The following is a 16,983-nucleotide window of genomic DNA, read 5'->3' on the forward strand; positions in this document are numbered from 1 at the left end:
ATGTGATGGGTCCAAATATCAGGACGAAAAAGTGAAGAACCACAATCATTTCTACAGCAGAACCATTGGTGCAGCATGGAATTGATGCATGGAATTTCAGAGCTGGTAAACTGTGAGGTTTCTTTTAATCTGCCATTATTCCTCTGTATTTCGAGCAATTTGTGACAGATTACGTGCTCCACACTACTCATATAGGCCTTGTGTCCCTTCAGGGGTCGGCATATTGATTTGGCATGAATTTGTAGTGCCACAACCCTCCCATTTATCCGGGCTCGGGACCGGCACCAGAGTACCCTGGGTGGGTGGACACACCTGGTGGGGGTGGGATTTGAACCCGTGTCCTTCTGCATCCCAACCCAATGCTCTACCATCTGATTACGAGTAAGAACAAGTATGCTCTGCAATCAGTTAATAATTCACAATACCTTTTAATTATATCTAAAAAAAAAAGTGGGTACAGTGGCTGTATTGCTATACTGATTTTTACTTTTTCATCAGCCACTTTTATATGGAATTCCCTTCCTTTTTATTATCACGCACTAACTTAAAAATAATGGGTAGAGAGCTAAAACAAAAAAAGACAGACTGAGATCAGAGTGTGGATCATTTATAGAGTCTGGATGTTTTGTCTGTGCTTTTGTGTGACACTCCTGCCGTTATCACTGACCCCACAACCAGCAAGAGCTTCAGAGCATGTAGCTTGGTTTCTGTGTGATCACCTGGGCACTGTGTGTGGAAAATAAGCACTTTCTGAACAATGGGTCAAGTTGTAATGAATGTTATTGATCAGTTACAATGCATAAAATAATCAGCTAGTTTAGCAGATGAAGGCACTGAAAAAAATGACAATTTGATAAAAATGTGGTATAGAGATCCACAACATTTTCCTGCAGCATTAGTCTCATATGACCGAATATGAAGAACAAATACATTTCCATTTCGAGAGGCAAAAAGCTAGTGAGCTTTGACATGAAGAGGATACAACATCAGTCTCCTTTGGTGCTGGACACTATCTGTCCTGGTTGTCCAACTTGAGGCCAAAGTCCGAGGCGTCCTCAGAGGGAGTGTCTAGGACTGGATTGACAAACCCTTCAAATTCAGTGTCTACATTGTCCTCTGGATGATTACTCACAAAATCATTCTCCCACTCCAGTGCGTTTGAGTCCTCAGAGGCGGATGTCAGGCCACTGTTCATCTGCTTGCCACCAGGCCTCAGGGCTGCACGCAGAATGTCCTCCTCCGTCCGAGACCTCTCCCAGGCTGGAAGTGCTCGATTGATTCCTGCAAATCAAGGAAACAAGTTTTTATTCTGACAGCAGAAGTCAGAAAAAAAAAAAAAAAAAGGGGGGGGGGGGGGTACCATCCATGTGTAAGCCAAATTTATACTACATACTACATTTAGCTGCAATATGTCTGTTATACAGTAAAGTATGCAACAATAGGATTATTTTTTTAGTTTAGGAACTATGTAAAGTGCTCTGAGTGCCAATAGGTAGAAAATCGTTATATAGGTGGAGACAATTTACTATAAACGATGAGCACTTTAATGTTAGGAGTACTATAAAATGCAGCTTAATATTCAAATGTAATTTTCTGTTTGACACCCAGTCGATATCCAAAGAATATTCAAATTACTATTATACAGACATGGATAAATGTGTTCGTACCCTTCCACTAAAATAATACAAAAATTAATACACAACTCAATTTTTAAAAATCTAATAAGTAGTAATCTACAACAAACATGCTGCATTTGGCTTCCAATATAATCTGCTACTTAAAATGGGCAAAAATATTAAAATGCTCAACTTTAGATTTTATAGAACATTATGACTGATGCAATCGCTGTAATCACTTGCTTTTTTCAGCTCGTAATGAAAGTCGTAAACTTCTCAACAGGTAGTTCGGTCAACTCTTAAGGAACACATTTCTCGGGTTCTATCAGGTTTAAGGAATGCATTCCCTGTAGGGCCGTGTTTCATGGAGTCCTTTCATTCAGAACATAGCGTAGTGTGAAAGGATTGATCTTGAATATCAGCGTTGATGTGTTTTAAGGTTTTTCTCCCATGCAAACTTTCCTTCTGGTTAATCTGGTGTTAATTTGTCTTCTTTAAGAGCCATTCTGGAAGGTTGGCTACCATCCCATGGACCTCAGCTGTGATCACAGGAAAAAAAAGAAGCTGCTTGGAGATGCTCATGTAGCCTTTCCATTGGCCACAAACTTGGCAATTCTGTCGTTCTTATCTCCTCAAATGGCTGTTTTCTCTGACTTTTCATTGTTAGTGTTATGCACAGTGATAGCAAACAGTGCAATGATTACTTTTCCATGGATACCAATAATTTACTATGGCCATTGGTTTTATAAAGATTTTTAAAAAAATCAAGTACTTTTCCTTTTTCAGGAAGAATAAATTTTTAGCCATGTCTATAGATGATAAAGAAAAGCATCAAATTAATCTGAGCAAAAGTTAGTTAGCAAAGTGTTTTCTTAAACAAGCCCAAACCCAAAGCGAGTTAAATCTAGTTACCTGTCCACAGCAACCTCTCCATGCGGATTGATAAATTGAATTTAGTGAATCTGGACTGAAAAATAACTGATGCACTGGTTTGGAGGCAGAGAAAGCTCTAACTCTTTCCATCGGTGAAATCCAAGTTCTAAAAAAGGTCACATAAATGTTTGATGGGATTGTCGATTGTGACGGAAAACCGATTGTTTCCTACCTGCAATTGAGGAGTCGGAGGAAAGACCTGCTAGCAAAATCGACAAAGGAAGCTTTTAAATCTGACTGTACAATCTCACCTTCCTCATCCTCCCACTCTAGATCCAGTGATGTCCCATCATCATTGGTGGAGCGGGTCTTGGTGGTAAAATCCCAGCTGCACTCAGTGTTGGGAGTCACTACGTTCGTGTCAGAGGGAAGTCCTAGAAACAAAGAGAATACTTTCCCCTCAATACACAGTGCCCTGAACTCATCAACAACAAGCATATGATCAATTTATTGCTAAAAATGTTGTATGCATGCATATTAATAGAGGTAATGTAATTAAGGCTCACTCACTGCTGCTCCTGAAAGCCTCAGACTGGGCTTTTACATTCTGGAGGTAGACGTCAAAATCCTCCCCCGAGGGTGGTCTGAAAGAGTTTGTGATCAATTAACTAGAGAAGGATGCGGCACAAAAGCAAACTGCCCTTAAAACTCAGTGAGCCTAAAAAAAACCCCTCCTGCTGAGGTTTTTACTCAAACCAGACTTTAAATATTTCAGTTGAGTTTTTGTTATTTGTAGTGTTATGGAAATATGTAATTTGTTTTGATTGAAATTGTTAATGTATGGTGAGATCATGTTAACTTGTACATGTGCAGTGTTTTGTGTGAACAAATAAAGTGTTAAAAAAAAACACCTTAGGTCCAGTCATTTTTTAAATTGTAAATTCATAAGATTTGTTTTTGGACTCTCTTTTTTGGATCTCTAACATTATGGATTTAAGCGCGAGTCCACCCAGACATTTCATGATAGCTCCTTTTATTCCCACTGCAAAGTATCAGAATTGGTGAGCTTTAGCTACATTCTCGCACTGTTGCTGAATACTGAATTCTTAAACTGGACACTTTTGCTTTACTGCCTCCTCTGCAGCCTACACACCGAGTGAGAGCAGCCACAAAGAGAGATTAAAAAGAAATAAGTAAGTTTCCGTCAAAAAGTTTAAAAAAATCTTACAGAGTTACTGATTAATACAAATGACCTTGTGACTCCTTCCTGCCCTTTTACTGTATCCGGCATTGTTAGCTATTGAAGCATATGCAGGAACTCATGACCGCAGTTCTCAGCTCCTCAACTACCCTGTTGTCTAATGAACTTAAGTGACTCACTTTCTTTGCTGAGTATCGCCGGACCCATCCGCTTTCCCCCGAACCCTCTGGGTAGACAGCTGCTAAACCAAAAAAGGACAAAAATCAAGTAAAACGATTGTCAAACTTTCCTATGATTGAAATAAAGACTATATTGATTCAAGAAAAACATGTAATGTAATGACAGAGAAGCAGTGGAATGGGGCATGAAAGCAGTAAAGAAACCTCAACTAAGTAGAACTGATTGTATGTATATTTGCATTTATATTTCTGTTATTGTTTATTTTTATAAAAGCAATTTTAGGCCTTTGTGTAGGAAAATATGACAAGCTTCCAAATTTATAGTCCAAATTTCTCTATTCATAATGTACAGTGTCCATAATGTATAGACCTGTTTTTTCTTTACCTCATTTCACTGCTTTTAGTTATTTTTAGACCAGTTCTAGGTCTATTACCATCTTATAGATTAATGTTTGTTTGCTACACATGATATGAACTTGGTATCTTTTGCCTCCTCAATATAGCTTGACTTCGAATGTGCCTACGGATTGTGGATTCTAGCAATGCTAACAAGTTGTTGGTCAGGTAACTGAGACAGACGACACTGTCACGGACTATATAACCCGGACAGCCTGATGAAAAGTAAAAGAAGACAAAGGACATATGACGGTGTTCTTTTGAGACACAGCCGAGGAATTGAGAATGCTGAGAAGTCTCTGCGCAGGGTCATAAGGTTAGAGGAGAACTTTTGGCGAAACAGTAAGTCAAACTGGCAGAAGGGAGCGCTCAGTGCCGCCTCACCTCCTTTTTTCTTTCACGTGCCAGCCTGGCGGCTTCACGCTGGGCAGCATTTCTAGCCTCTTCTTCTAGCCTTAACTTCTCCTCTTGTGCCTCTAACTGAGCAGACACAACAAAATAAAACAAACACAAAGCACAAAACAGAAAATTACAAAACAGAAAAAACATAGCAAATAAAAAATAAGCAAACAAACAAACAAAAAAAACCTAGGTCTTAAACGTAAAATGAAATAATGGGACCTGCTATTCTAACAAAACCAGATCCTGCTATAAACTGTGTCCTACCTCTGCTTGCAGCTTCCGGTCGATGACTAGCTGTTTGTCTGAGATTGCAGCATAGCGATGTTCTCTGAGGTGCTTGATCTCATCTTCGCTGATGGGCCTAAAACACACAGTAAAATATACTTGAAGGTAAAATAATATCTAGAGTTCTTTTAAAGAGTTTTTTTAAATCAAAATATACTTGTTTTATATTGACACGACTCTCTTACTTGGGACAGAGCTGTGGGCTTTCTCCCTCACCCTGCAATGCAACAAACACAACATGTGACATCTAGCACTGACCTGCTACTACTGGGACTTAAAAAAGATGACAACTTCATATGAAGCATGATCAAAAAGATGAGACTCACCTCATCACTCTCTACTAGATTTTCAAACTGCAAAAATAGAGGTAAAAATTGGACAAATCAAACCATACAATACATCATTCAAACAAGTCTCCAATGCTAGTAAAAGTATGACACAGACCTCTATTGTGTAATGTTCCCCTGTGGTACTGCTTCGGAAATATTTGGACCTGTGAAAGACAATTTAGAGAACATTATTTTATAATGTGAATGTATGCAGTGTTCCACTGTAATTAGAGAAATGATATTTTTGTTTACAGCCTGAAAATGGTTTGGTGAATTGAAGCAGAGTAGTCGGCTTTGTTTAAGAGACTCACACTAGTATGTACATTGCCACGTGGGAATTCTCACAGGAAATTGCATCAAAAACTTGTTTTTAAGATTAAATGAACAATCAACAACAACTGCTAAAGAAACACTGGTCATAGCAGAGGAGGCACAGGTGTGAATAATACCACAACGTTTATTTCTTTTTTTAAACTAATGCAATTTCTGTGTCTGAGGACAGAGAATGTAGTTATTGTACAGACTGTAAAACCCACTAATGTATTAAATTGGATTTGATGATTTGAGAATTAAGTATATATATAGTTCAAAACGGATGCTTACACACACTGTATGAAAAGAAACAACCTTTTTTCCCCATCACTGACATTAAATCAAACTAAACTTTTCCTGTTTTAGGCCAGTTCGAATTTTTACAATTATTTCTATTTGCTGAATGCCAGAATAATGAGAGAGAGAATTTGTTATTACTTTCTTCAAGGTACGAAGTTCACATACACTTCCTTAGTATTTGGCAGCATTGCATTTGAACTGCATGGCTTGGGTCATACATTTTGGATGTGTAGGGTTTTGCTTTAATATTTCTACATAATGTTCTGTCCTCATGATGCCATCTATTTTGTGAAGTGCACTAGTCCCTCCTGCAGCAACCCACCTCCCCCCACCCAACATGATGCTGCCACTTCCATACTTCACAGCTGGGATGGTGTTGTCAGGCTTGCAACCTTCTCCCTTTTTCCTCAAAATGTTAATGATGGTCATTATGGCCAAACGGTTACATTTTAGTTCCATCAGACCAAAAATTAAGGTCTTTGTCGCTGTGTACATTTGCAAACTGTAATCTGGCAATTCTGGTAAATGTACCCAAGGTTAAAGCAGACTTCCAGAAGTCCACAATTCTTCTCTTGATATCTTGGCTCATTTCTTTTAATTTTCCCATGATCCCAAAAAGTTTATCATTATTTTGGCATTTAGAAAATAGAAATAATTAAAACAAATTCTAACTGACCTAAAACAGGAAAAGTTTAGTCGGCCCAGTGCTTAACTTTTTTCCATATTTTCTTATGTTACAGCCTCATCCAAAATGGATCAAATTCTACAAATAATACCCCATTATGACAATGTGAAAGACATTTGATTGAATGCAAATTTAATAGAAATACATTTTTTTTTTTTAAATTACATGTACAGTGCATAAGTCTTCATGACACTCAAAATTGAGCTCTGGTGGATCCAGTTTCCTTTGATCATCCTTGAGATGTTTGTAGGATTGCAGTGGTCAGTTCACGCCCGATGTGGCCCTTCCCGGCCACATGTGGTAATGTCCCTGGGCAAGATACTTAACCCTCAACAGCCATCTCCCCCTCCGCAGCCGTGCAGTGCTGGTCCCAAGCCCGGAAGAAATGGGGGAGGGTTGCGTCAGGAAGGGATGTTGTGTGTTGAGAGGTTTCTACAACTTGATTAGAGTCCACCTGTGGGAAACTCAGTTGATTGGACATGTTTTAAAAAAAGCATACACCTGTCTATATAAGGTTCCACAGTTAACAGTGCATGTCAGAGCACAAACCAAGCTATGAAGTCCAAAGAATTGTCTGTAGACCCCTACGACAGGATTGTATTGAGGCAAAGATCTGAGAAGGGGTGAAGGAAAATTTCTGCTACATTGAAGATTACAATGAGCTCAGTGGTCTCCATCATCTGTAAATGGAAGAAGTTTGGAAGCACCAGGACTCGTCTTAGAGCGGGCTGACAGGCGATTGAGAGAGAACGGCCTTAGTCAGGGAGCTGACCAAAAAGCCAATGGTCACTCTGAAAGAGCTTCAGCGTTTGTCTGCGAGAGGAGAACCATCTCTGCAGCACTCTACCAATTAGGCCAGTATGGTAGAGTGGGCAGATGGAAAAAACTCCTCGGAAAAAGGCACATGACCGCCGACCTGAAGAACTCTCCAATCATGAGAAACAAAATACTCCGGTCTGATGAAACAAAGATTGAACTATTTGGCCTGAATGGCAAGTGTCATGTCTGGAGAAAACAAGGCACCACTCACCACCTGGCCAATACCATCCCTACGGTAAAGCGTGGTGGCAGCATCATGCTGTGGGGATGTTTTTCCATCTGCAGGAACTGGGAGACTAGTCAGAATCAAGGGAAAGAGAAATGCAGCAATGTACAGAGACATCCTTGATGAAAACTTGATCCAGAGCGCTCTGGACCTCAGACGGGGGCAACAGCTCATCTTTCAACATGACAATGACCCTAAGCACACAGCCAAGATAACTAAGGAGTTGCTACAGGACAACTCTGTGAATGTCCTTGAGCGGCCCAGGCAGAGCCCAGAGTTGAACCCGTTTGAACATCTCTGGAGAGATCTGAAAATGGCTGTGCACCGATTCTCACTTTCTAACATCATGGAGCTTGAGAGTTACAGAAAAGAATGAAACAAACTGCCCAAGATGCAGTTTTCCAAGCTTGTAGCATCATACTTGAGGCTGTAATTGGTGCTAAAGGTGCTTCAACAAAGTATTAAACAAAGGCGTTGAATACTTATGTACATTTTTTTATATTTAATGCAGATCAAACTTCTTTCAGTGTCATTATGGGGTGTTGTTTGTAAAACATAACAAAATTGAGAAAAACGTTAAGCACTGGGAAAACTTTCTGGATGCACTGATTAAATATATACATATGCCATGGATTGTACTTTTGCAAAGGTTATAATTTCCCTCTTTATAGGTTGAAATCGTCACAGGTGATAACTCTGTGTTTATTACTGAGGTGGGTAGTGGATTCATACTTCAGTGCATTATAAGTAGAGCTTGTAAGTCTGTTTTGGCCTATTCAAAATGAATGAGGAACAGACAACTGAGACTGAACACAGACTGAACAAGGTCTAAACTGACCATTAGTTACAGGCCTGGTGTATCAGACCCAGTTCAGTCCGTCTTTCACTCTGCTAAACTGCTGACAATAGGGGTGGGGTCTTCACACTGTCTTTGACTGCAAGTTGGACCCTACACATGGTTTATAGCGCTGGAACTCATCGCCAGCAAGCCAACACACGGAGCTGCGATAAAAGTCTCCACTCACATCAGTGTATCAGTTACCGATGTTAGCATTAGGCGGACAGCAGACGATGCTATCATGCTAGTTAGTTAGTTCACCTAGCTAACGTTGAAGCTGTGTTTGACTTACCCGCCTCCCCTCTGGATTCTGTTGGCTTCTCTCCTGAAGAGCCCAACACAGTAAGCCCAGCAGTTACCCATCGCATTGTCAAATGTGACTCTTATCTGCCTGTCTTAACTACTTTACATGTCCTGACAGCTGCTGGTGTATTTCTGTGGGAGCTACATTTCCACCACTTCCGCATCCTTCTTGCTCGTCGCTTCATCAGACGTGACTGAAATGTTCAACACCACCACCTACTGTTGCTCATAGTGATGTGACGTTCCGTGATAAAAAAGGGAGAGTTGCGGCAGGAAGGACATCCGGCCTAAGAACTAATGCCAAATGGCTTAAATCTGATGTTTTTGGTAAAACACTGGATATTCTTTCATCCATCCATGCATCCATCTATCCACTTTATTGCTTACTCTGTTAAGGGTTGCAGTGATCGTAACTGATCATAACAGGCAGTGGTCAGGTGAAAGCGTACACCCTTAACAGACTCTGCCTGTTTGTTATACTGTTATTAAAATAAATACAGTAAGTTCCGACACTGAACAACATTCAAACTAGGGACTCTGGAATCAGGGATTCACTGCAACCAATATGCTTTATTGTACTTCTTTAATTTATATCAAAATCAGGGCAGACCAGCTGTTGTGTCAGAGGCCGGTATATGCGTCAGAAGCTACAGAGTGTCATCGGAGGTGAAGAGGTAGGCGTGAAACTCAGTCTCAGCAGGGTTGCTTTCCACTTTGCTGACTTTGACTTTCTGGGTAACAGGCATGCACCTGGGCATGAGCTTTTTCCCACTCTGAAAGAAAAGGGGAAAGAGTTTAAGCATTGCTTCTGTTGTTGAAACTTGAATTGTAAATTTGATTGTAGTTGTCAAAAAAGTAAGTGTGAAATTAAATCGGGATAAACCAAAAGCTTCTGTTAATTTTTCACTTTTTTTAAAAGTGAGTGTTTATAAAAAGCAAGTTAATGTTATCTTCTTATATAAAGCTGTAATGTTTCTCAACAGGTTTCACTAAAGTTTACCTGGTACTTCACATTAGAAAGGCTGGCCAGAGAAGGTTGCCATTGAAATGAATGTGGTAATAAGGTACTAATATTCAATTTTGATACTCAGGGTTTACCAAATACAGAGAATTGTATATGTATAAAAACAACTCACTGTTTTCTTGGAGTCAGCCAGGGATCTCTCCAAGTACTTCCTCATCCTTTCTTTCTGTTTCTCCTTCTGCTCTCTCAACTTTTCTTCACGCTCCCTGCAACATGATGTAGTCAGAGGGGATTTGTACATACTATCGTAGTTTGTTCAGAATATAATAAAGGAAAAAAAATGAATTCCACACTTTCCAGGTATTGCACCCTGATGAATATCATTGCCAAAAGTTATCTCATTGCCTTTGGATATTTGATGCTCTGTTGATTTAATTTTGCAACCAAGAGAAAATTACGTAAAACATAGTCACTAAAACACACCTGCTGCTCCTCTCGCTGTCCTTGATCTTTCTTATCATGTCCACGAATTCTTTGGGGATGCTCTCAAGGTCCAGCTGCAGTAACATCATACGGTTCTCAATGTTAGCTACTTTTTCCAGTATGCTGAGGTTTGTCATCCTGTCATCAACACAGAGGCGATGCACCTCTGCTACTTTTTCGGTGAGTGCATCAAGCATCCCATCCTGGAAGCAAACAAGACACCTAGATACTTAAAACGCTTGTTATTGTTATACATATTTCGCAGTAAAGACATCGTAATCTTTATTATTATTGTTGTTGTTCTGACTTGTGTCTTCCGTATGTTTCTTGGGGCTTAACTAGAAAAGAGGTGATCTTGGTGGCCAGACAAACTGTTCATCACATTGTGCATCCTTACCTGGTCATCTGTGTTCAGTGAGAAATGGAACTGAACTTTCTGTTTGAGCTTGTCGCCTTTCAACTTCTCTTCTTCTATTTTCCGTTTCATGTCATTTATCTGTAGTGCCAGCTGCTCCTCGTCTTTTTCACTTGATACAAATAGGAATCAACAAGTACAACGCTAATTGTAACACAAACCATGTGGGAACAGCAAATGCTATGTCAGGCTTATGTCAGGCCACCCATGACCCACATTACTTACATTTTCTTCCGGGTTGTCTCCATGGACTCTTGGAGCTCATCCACTGTCTCTTCTACCCTTGTTGAGTTTTGAATTGCAGATAAGTTCTGCTCTGTCAGGTCTGTCAGCAGATCTAGAAGCTGCTGGGGATCAGTGAAGTATAGCTCTGGCTCATCCTACAGAGAGATGATACAAGGTGGACAAGTGAGACCACTGTGAGCACTGCTAATGAGGAGTCAAGCTAAATTTAGATATTGCTTTAGTGAACTGATTTAGTGGGGGGGGGAACAACACCTCGTATTCTGAACTGTCACTATCCAGGTTGCATTTCGTGATCCTGAAAGGCCAAAGAAAGAGACTGAAGTCATGAGGAGAAGAGATGCGCCCGTGTAAGTTTTTAGGTTAATAGGTGAAAACTATTTTTAAAAGGTATTTAGCTGTCTACTAAATGAGTGTTTCTTTTACTTTATTCTTAACGTTCAATCAAAGTCATGGATTAGCGTGTTCACTGCATTTGTGTTTGCGTGTGTTTCCTCACAGTGTGTTGCTGTGGACTGAGGACAGGCTGGTCTCTCTGATGGAAGACAGTCTACCTGGATTAGACACCTTCATCTCCAAATCTGTGTGCATGTTAAATAGTGTCACCTTGGTCAGCATAATATATTTTCGGTTGATACACTTGCTTTAGCTTTTCCCAAAGTAAAGTACTTGCCACTCCTACTGACTGACTCCTCCCTGTTGTGCTCATCCTGCGGCTCTCTGTTAGATGGGACTTTTGCCTTCATAGCTTTAGCTCTCTGGGCCTCCTGCCACTCTGGTGGAGACAACTTGAACAGTAGCTCCTTGTATCTCTTGCAGTCCATCAGAGTTTCTTCTAACTTGGTGAGTTCACTATAAAACAGAGAGACTGGATTTAAGATCTTTATTTACAGTGCTTCTTTAAATGGCTTTTGGAGAATCACATTAGTCCATGTGACACACACACACACACACACATACAGAGTGAAGGTACTGTACTTGTACCAGATGCAAAGAAATCTGTTAATCTTTATAATACAAAAACTTTTACCTTTTTATGGTCCCTATTTCAGCATTCAGTCTCTTGATTTCAGCATTCTTTTCCTGTTTGGACTTGGCCTCCTGTTCAAAACTGACAACCCCAACAGGACAAAGGTTTACAATGTAACTTTTACAAAACTTTCATACAAATGTTCTCTTATTGGGGCAAAAACTAGTCAGTGTCCAGTAGTAATTTAAGACCGAAACATTACATCTAAATATATTGTTTCTTACAATGTACGGGCCTCCACAGACTTCTTCTCATTGTCCCTAAGGAACTCTTCAAACTTGAGGTTGTCTCTTTGGATCATTCTTTCAAGCTGTTTAAGCTGTCTTTCCTCTTTCGCAATGGCCTCATCCATTCGCACAATCTCAGACTTCTTTGTTATCAGTGCTAACTGAGAAAGAGAAAAGAGGCAGATGGAGCATTAAAGGTGATTAAGCAGAATGCCAAGTCAGGCACTGTATTTTTTGGTGGACAAAGAAGAGAGTCACTGAATAAAACTAAACTACAGTGCCTTGAAGAATATCAAAATATTAGCGTACAGCTGGGAAACTTAAAATATCACCAGTATTTTATCAGTATATCTGCAGTAATATCCCTTCAAACCTTCAAAAAGCATCAGCCACAGTCAACTGAGAGACTGAAAAAAATGCTGCTTGTTGTACACATGGCTGTACCTATATTTAAGATCTTAGCAAATCCCTTAGCAATTACATCTTTTACCTCCAACACTGCCTTCTGTCGCTCCATGGAGATTAAGTCATGTTTGCTCTCTTTTGTAAGGTTTTCTGGGGCCAGAGGACAGACAATATTAAACATTTAAATTAAAATGGCAATCGAAAGAAATACATGGAGCGGTTTTTAAGCTAAGAAGATTTTGACTCTCTCTTCCCTCTCACCTCGTTTCATCATGGCAATCTTCAGTTCCCGTTTGCCAGTTATTTGTTTAGGTCGAATTCCCTTACTTTTTACATGTTCTGGCATTTTCACTTCCTCCTCCCCCTGCGCTCCCACTAACTCTTTCTTCAGCTTAGCCCTCATTTGTTCAGCATGGGTCGTCTTCTCATTAATTGGCAAAGCCAGAAATTTACGCAACTCCTGAGCATGGAGGAGAGGAGCAGCATTGACTTCCAGTAAACACAGGAAAGATCCATTGTTCACAGACATCCAAGTATCATTCAGTGGATGTGAAATAGTTAATTTCCAAGTACACACTTAAGCACGAACACCAACCTCTTTTTTGTCCCTGTTTTCAAATTCACTTAGTAGAAAAATGCTTTCATTGGCTGGCACTTTGAACGGGCTCTGTCTTGTCTCCCTCCTGCTCCTCGTGTCTACACAAAATGGAAGGAATAAAACAAAACACATCATATCATTTTCTATAATTTTATCACTGTATTATTCAAAAATGTTATTTCGTCCACTATAGAGTACCTTCTTTATGTGACTAAGAACAAGAAACTTACTGGGATGTGGTAGTGACATTTGAGGTTTCCTCTGGCAACTGGATCAGTGTTCAACTTGGCTGCAAGTTACAGAAAGATTACAAGTGAAAATTTTGGAAACTTTCTTCATTATTACAAAGTACAGTTTGTAATAATGTGTTTCCCAATCGAAGTCTGGCTGTTTCTACCCTCAGGTCAGTAACTAAAGGTCACTGACCTTTGACATGAATGCTTCTCACTGTCAACATCTACACAATTCACGTTTATAACCTCCAGTTTAGTGTTGGCAAAAAGGCCACTTCAATAAAAATGAATTTATTATGTGACTCACCCAGACAGGGGTTTTCTCTTATTTACTATTTACACCTGTGGTGCATGTACATGCTGGGAATTAAAGGATAAGATCAAATTCATTGGGTTGATTAGAACAATAAAGCTAGAAGGTCTAATTAGGCAAAAAATGAAAACACTTGTGAAGGTGGACCACTGATGCTATAAAGACTTTAATTGACATGGTGATAATTGCATTAGTTTATTCTTTTTAATTTAAATTTAAATTATTGTCACCTCTTTTAAATAACTTGTTTAGCAAGCAATTATTTCTGCATCTTCACTATGTGGAGCAAGTATTGAGATAATTTACTTATGTAAATCCACTCATTCATATTTGAAATTAAGGCATTAAATAGTTTAATCACAAACATGTAATTCAAATTCCTAAGAAGTAGGGATGATGGGTAAAATGTAAATAAAACAGAATGCAATAATTTGCAAATCTCACTGGATTGCAGGCACCAGTTCAGCACCTGGACTCTTCTCCTGCGAAGCCGTGCTGTTACGATGGATGCAGTATGTGGTTTAGCATCGTCTTGCTGAAATATGCAAGAACTTACCTGAAAGAGACGTTGTCTGGATGGGAGAATATGCTGCTCTGAAACCTCTATGTACATTTCATCATAGATGGTGTATTTCCAGATGTGTAAGCAGCCTACGCCATCACAGCATTTCTGGATCGTGTTCAGATATAAGGCTTTTTATTTTTGCATGATACAGCATTAACTTATATTTGTGGATTGCGTAGCAAACTGTGTTCACAGTGATTTCTGGAAGTGTTATTGAACCATGCAGAGATGTCTACTAGAGAATCGTGCCTGTTTTTAATGCAACTCCACCTGAGGCCCCCAAGATCAGGCGCATCCAGTTTTAAGCTTTGGCCATGGCCCTTGTGCACAAAGATTCCTCCTAATTCTCTGCATATTGATGATATTATATAGTTTAGATGTTGGGATTTTTAAAGTCTTCGCAAATTTACGTTCAGATACATTTCTCTGAAATTGTTCCACACTTTTTAGATGCAGTTTGTCAATTGGTGTTCCTCCGCCCATCTTTACATTCGAGAGGCTCTGCCTCTCTGAAATGCTCCTTTTATACCCAGTTATGTTACTGACCTATTGCCAATTAACTTAATTAACTTAATTTACCTTGCAGCTCATTTAAAGAATAAGTAGTAAAGTGTTAGCACATTGTCGAAATATTCTTTAGTCCCGCATTCAGAATTTTATCTAAGTATAAAAGCATTAATAAAAACAGTACTTGAAGTAAGTTTGCTTACAATGTGATTGGATTATAGTTAAAAAAGCTTGCTACATGATAATCCACAAACAATGATTTTCATAATAATATAGGATGTTATCAGCTCTAAGGCACTGCTGGGACCTGAACCCGGGATGTCGTTTCTTCGACAAATTAAGCCTCAGTACCTCACTTTTCTGATTTTATAGCCCATTGTAGTTGGAATATTATTGCCAACTGACTGATGTGCTTTTCGATTCTGAATACAAGAATGCATTAGTTTTGAGGTGCAGATTATCCTTTAATTAAAAAGATAGTATTTATACTAAATATATTTAGTAACATAAGATAGAAAGAAATACTCATTAACCATCTACCTAAAACAGCTAGTATTTAAGGCAAGTTGAGATGTATTGGATTCTCAGTCTTTGATAACCCTACTCTGTACTGAGCTTTTGTACAACTAAAAGAAAATAGACATTATATATAAATACAAAGAAATAATTCTGCTGATTCTTTGATTCTTGCTTTGGTTGCTAGACATTAGTTAAGTGAATGTAAATGTCTAATTATTGAGTAAGTTTTCAGTTTGGTTGATTATTTTCTTTGCTGTTATTAATGTTTGTATCCTTTTTCCTTCTGATCGCCTCAAACTAAAATAAATTAACTACTTAACTAACCAATTAAGTAAAAGTAAGTTGCATCCAGTTACATTCCACCATTGACCAAACTACACTGTGTAAATAAATATCAATCTGGGGAACTGTCCTGATTTAATTGAATGACTATTAATGTTTGTTAATGTAAATGTTTAGGGGATAATATAGCGTTAAATAAGTTTCAATATTTCAGCTAGAAAGAACAGTTTTCTTAACACTAACGTGATATCAAACGCACGTCTTTGTCTGATATCTTAAAAACAAGCGAACAATCGCAGTTAGCATTGTTGACACTGTTTCTACGTGTGTTAGCAGGTCATGCTAGTTACAGGTTAGCCGTGGTTTATGCTTCTAATGATGAAACAAAATAAAACAAAAAACGGGTTACTTGCTGTACACTTTAGTATAATATAAAATAGTTCCACCCACCTCTTTATCCTACAGTACATCTGATAGCTAATCCTGTTCACACAGAGGACAGCTACACTCTTCGGTGGAACTGGGCTCTCCGTTTGTGTACCGTTGTCATGGTAACTGTTGCCTTCACCGTCTCCTTGTAAAAATGTATTTTTAAACTAAATATCATATATTTCCAGTACCTTTTAATTCGTTCACCAGCTGATACTGTAGTCAATATTCTCTTTGGTACACACCTCTACAAGTCTGCATATGTGTTGTAAAGAGAAGATGTTTAATGCAACGATTTCATTGGGCGTTTGGGGACATAAAAACTTTAAAAAAATATATCAACCATTACACACAACGTTTGAATTAGCAATACTTGTAGATTGGCATGTTGTACTTCCCACTTAACCCTTAGAAAAAATTAGACACTAAACGTTGTTTGCTCCATCATTTCTGCAAACCATACACAGTATATTCTCCACTAGATGGCACAGACAGATCACAATCTGTTGCAGAACACTGTATGTCCCTAAGGTGATGGATCGCCTTGTTGAATGGAGAAACCCAGAACAGAAAAGCTGATGAAACACATGTAGACATGATTGTATTTGTAAGTGGAATGGCATCTTTGTATTGTGACTATTTCTTCCTATGATGAGTTCATTGCCAACTCTACTTTTAGTTCATTGTATACAAGTAAATATACTTAGAACCTGATACTGTACATCCCCTCCCACACATCCACACATGACCCTGCACATCTCAGCTCATCAAAGCTGCCCACACACTACACTTGCTTGTAGGAAATCCCACTGTCAGATTGTCAGGTTAAAGGAATGCAAACAGAAGGGGGAGTGTTGGCAGAAAAAGAGGCACGTTGGTTAAAGATCAAGAAATATAGGAATAGAGGAAACGCAAAATAAGCCCTAAAATGTACTCGAAATTTCAAAATTTTCAAAAACATTTTTTATCACATCTTCACAAAAATCCTGACATGACTATTGTAAAA

The 16,983-nt window shown here is 38.9% G+C and overlaps 1 protein-coding gene across 9 annotated transcripts; it reads right to left on the reverse strand.

The window, feature by feature from the left end:
* Positions 1–762: 762 nt before the first annotated feature.
* On the reverse strand, positions 763–16,097 carry ap1ar (adaptor related protein complex 1 associated regulatory protein). Of its 9 annotated transcripts, XM_067518887.1 has the most exons (16): positions 15,999–16,097; positions 13,360–13,418; positions 13,127–13,227; positions 12,793–12,991; positions 12,617–12,681; positions 12,124–12,287; positions 11,900–11,980; positions 11,543–11,721; positions 11,369–11,450; positions 11,125–11,167; positions 10,852–11,006; positions 10,609–10,738; positions 10,212–10,414; positions 9,901–9,994; positions 8,754–9,537; positions 6,809–7,032 (listed from the first exon to the last, which is right to left on the reverse strand). In XM_067518887.1, exons 2-15 carry the CDS (start codon positions 13,376–13,378, stop codon positions 9,412–9,414), a joined length of 1,641 nt encoding a protein of 546 aa, XP_067374988.1. In that variant the 5' UTR covers positions 13,379–13,418; positions 15,999–16,097; the 3' UTR covers positions 6,809–7,032; positions 8,754–9,411. The 9 variants fall into 9 exon arrangements, with proteins under 9 accessions (XP_067374995.1, XP_067374993.1, XP_067374992.1 ...); XM_067518888.1 differs by lacking the exon at positions 15,999–16,097 and having other exon boundaries at positions 13,360–15,961; XM_067518889.1 differs by lacking the exons at positions 12,617–12,681; positions 12,793–12,991.
* Between the last annotated feature and the right edge of the window lie 886 nt (positions 16,098–16,983).

The sequence above is a fragment of the Channa argus genome, chromosome 10, assembly GCF_033026475.1.
Source record: "Channa argus isolate prfri chromosome 10, Channa argus male v1.0, whole genome shotgun sequence".
In the NCBI taxonomy this organism is placed as follows: Eukaryota; Metazoa; Chordata; class Actinopteri; order Anabantiformes; family Channidae; genus Channa; species Channa argus.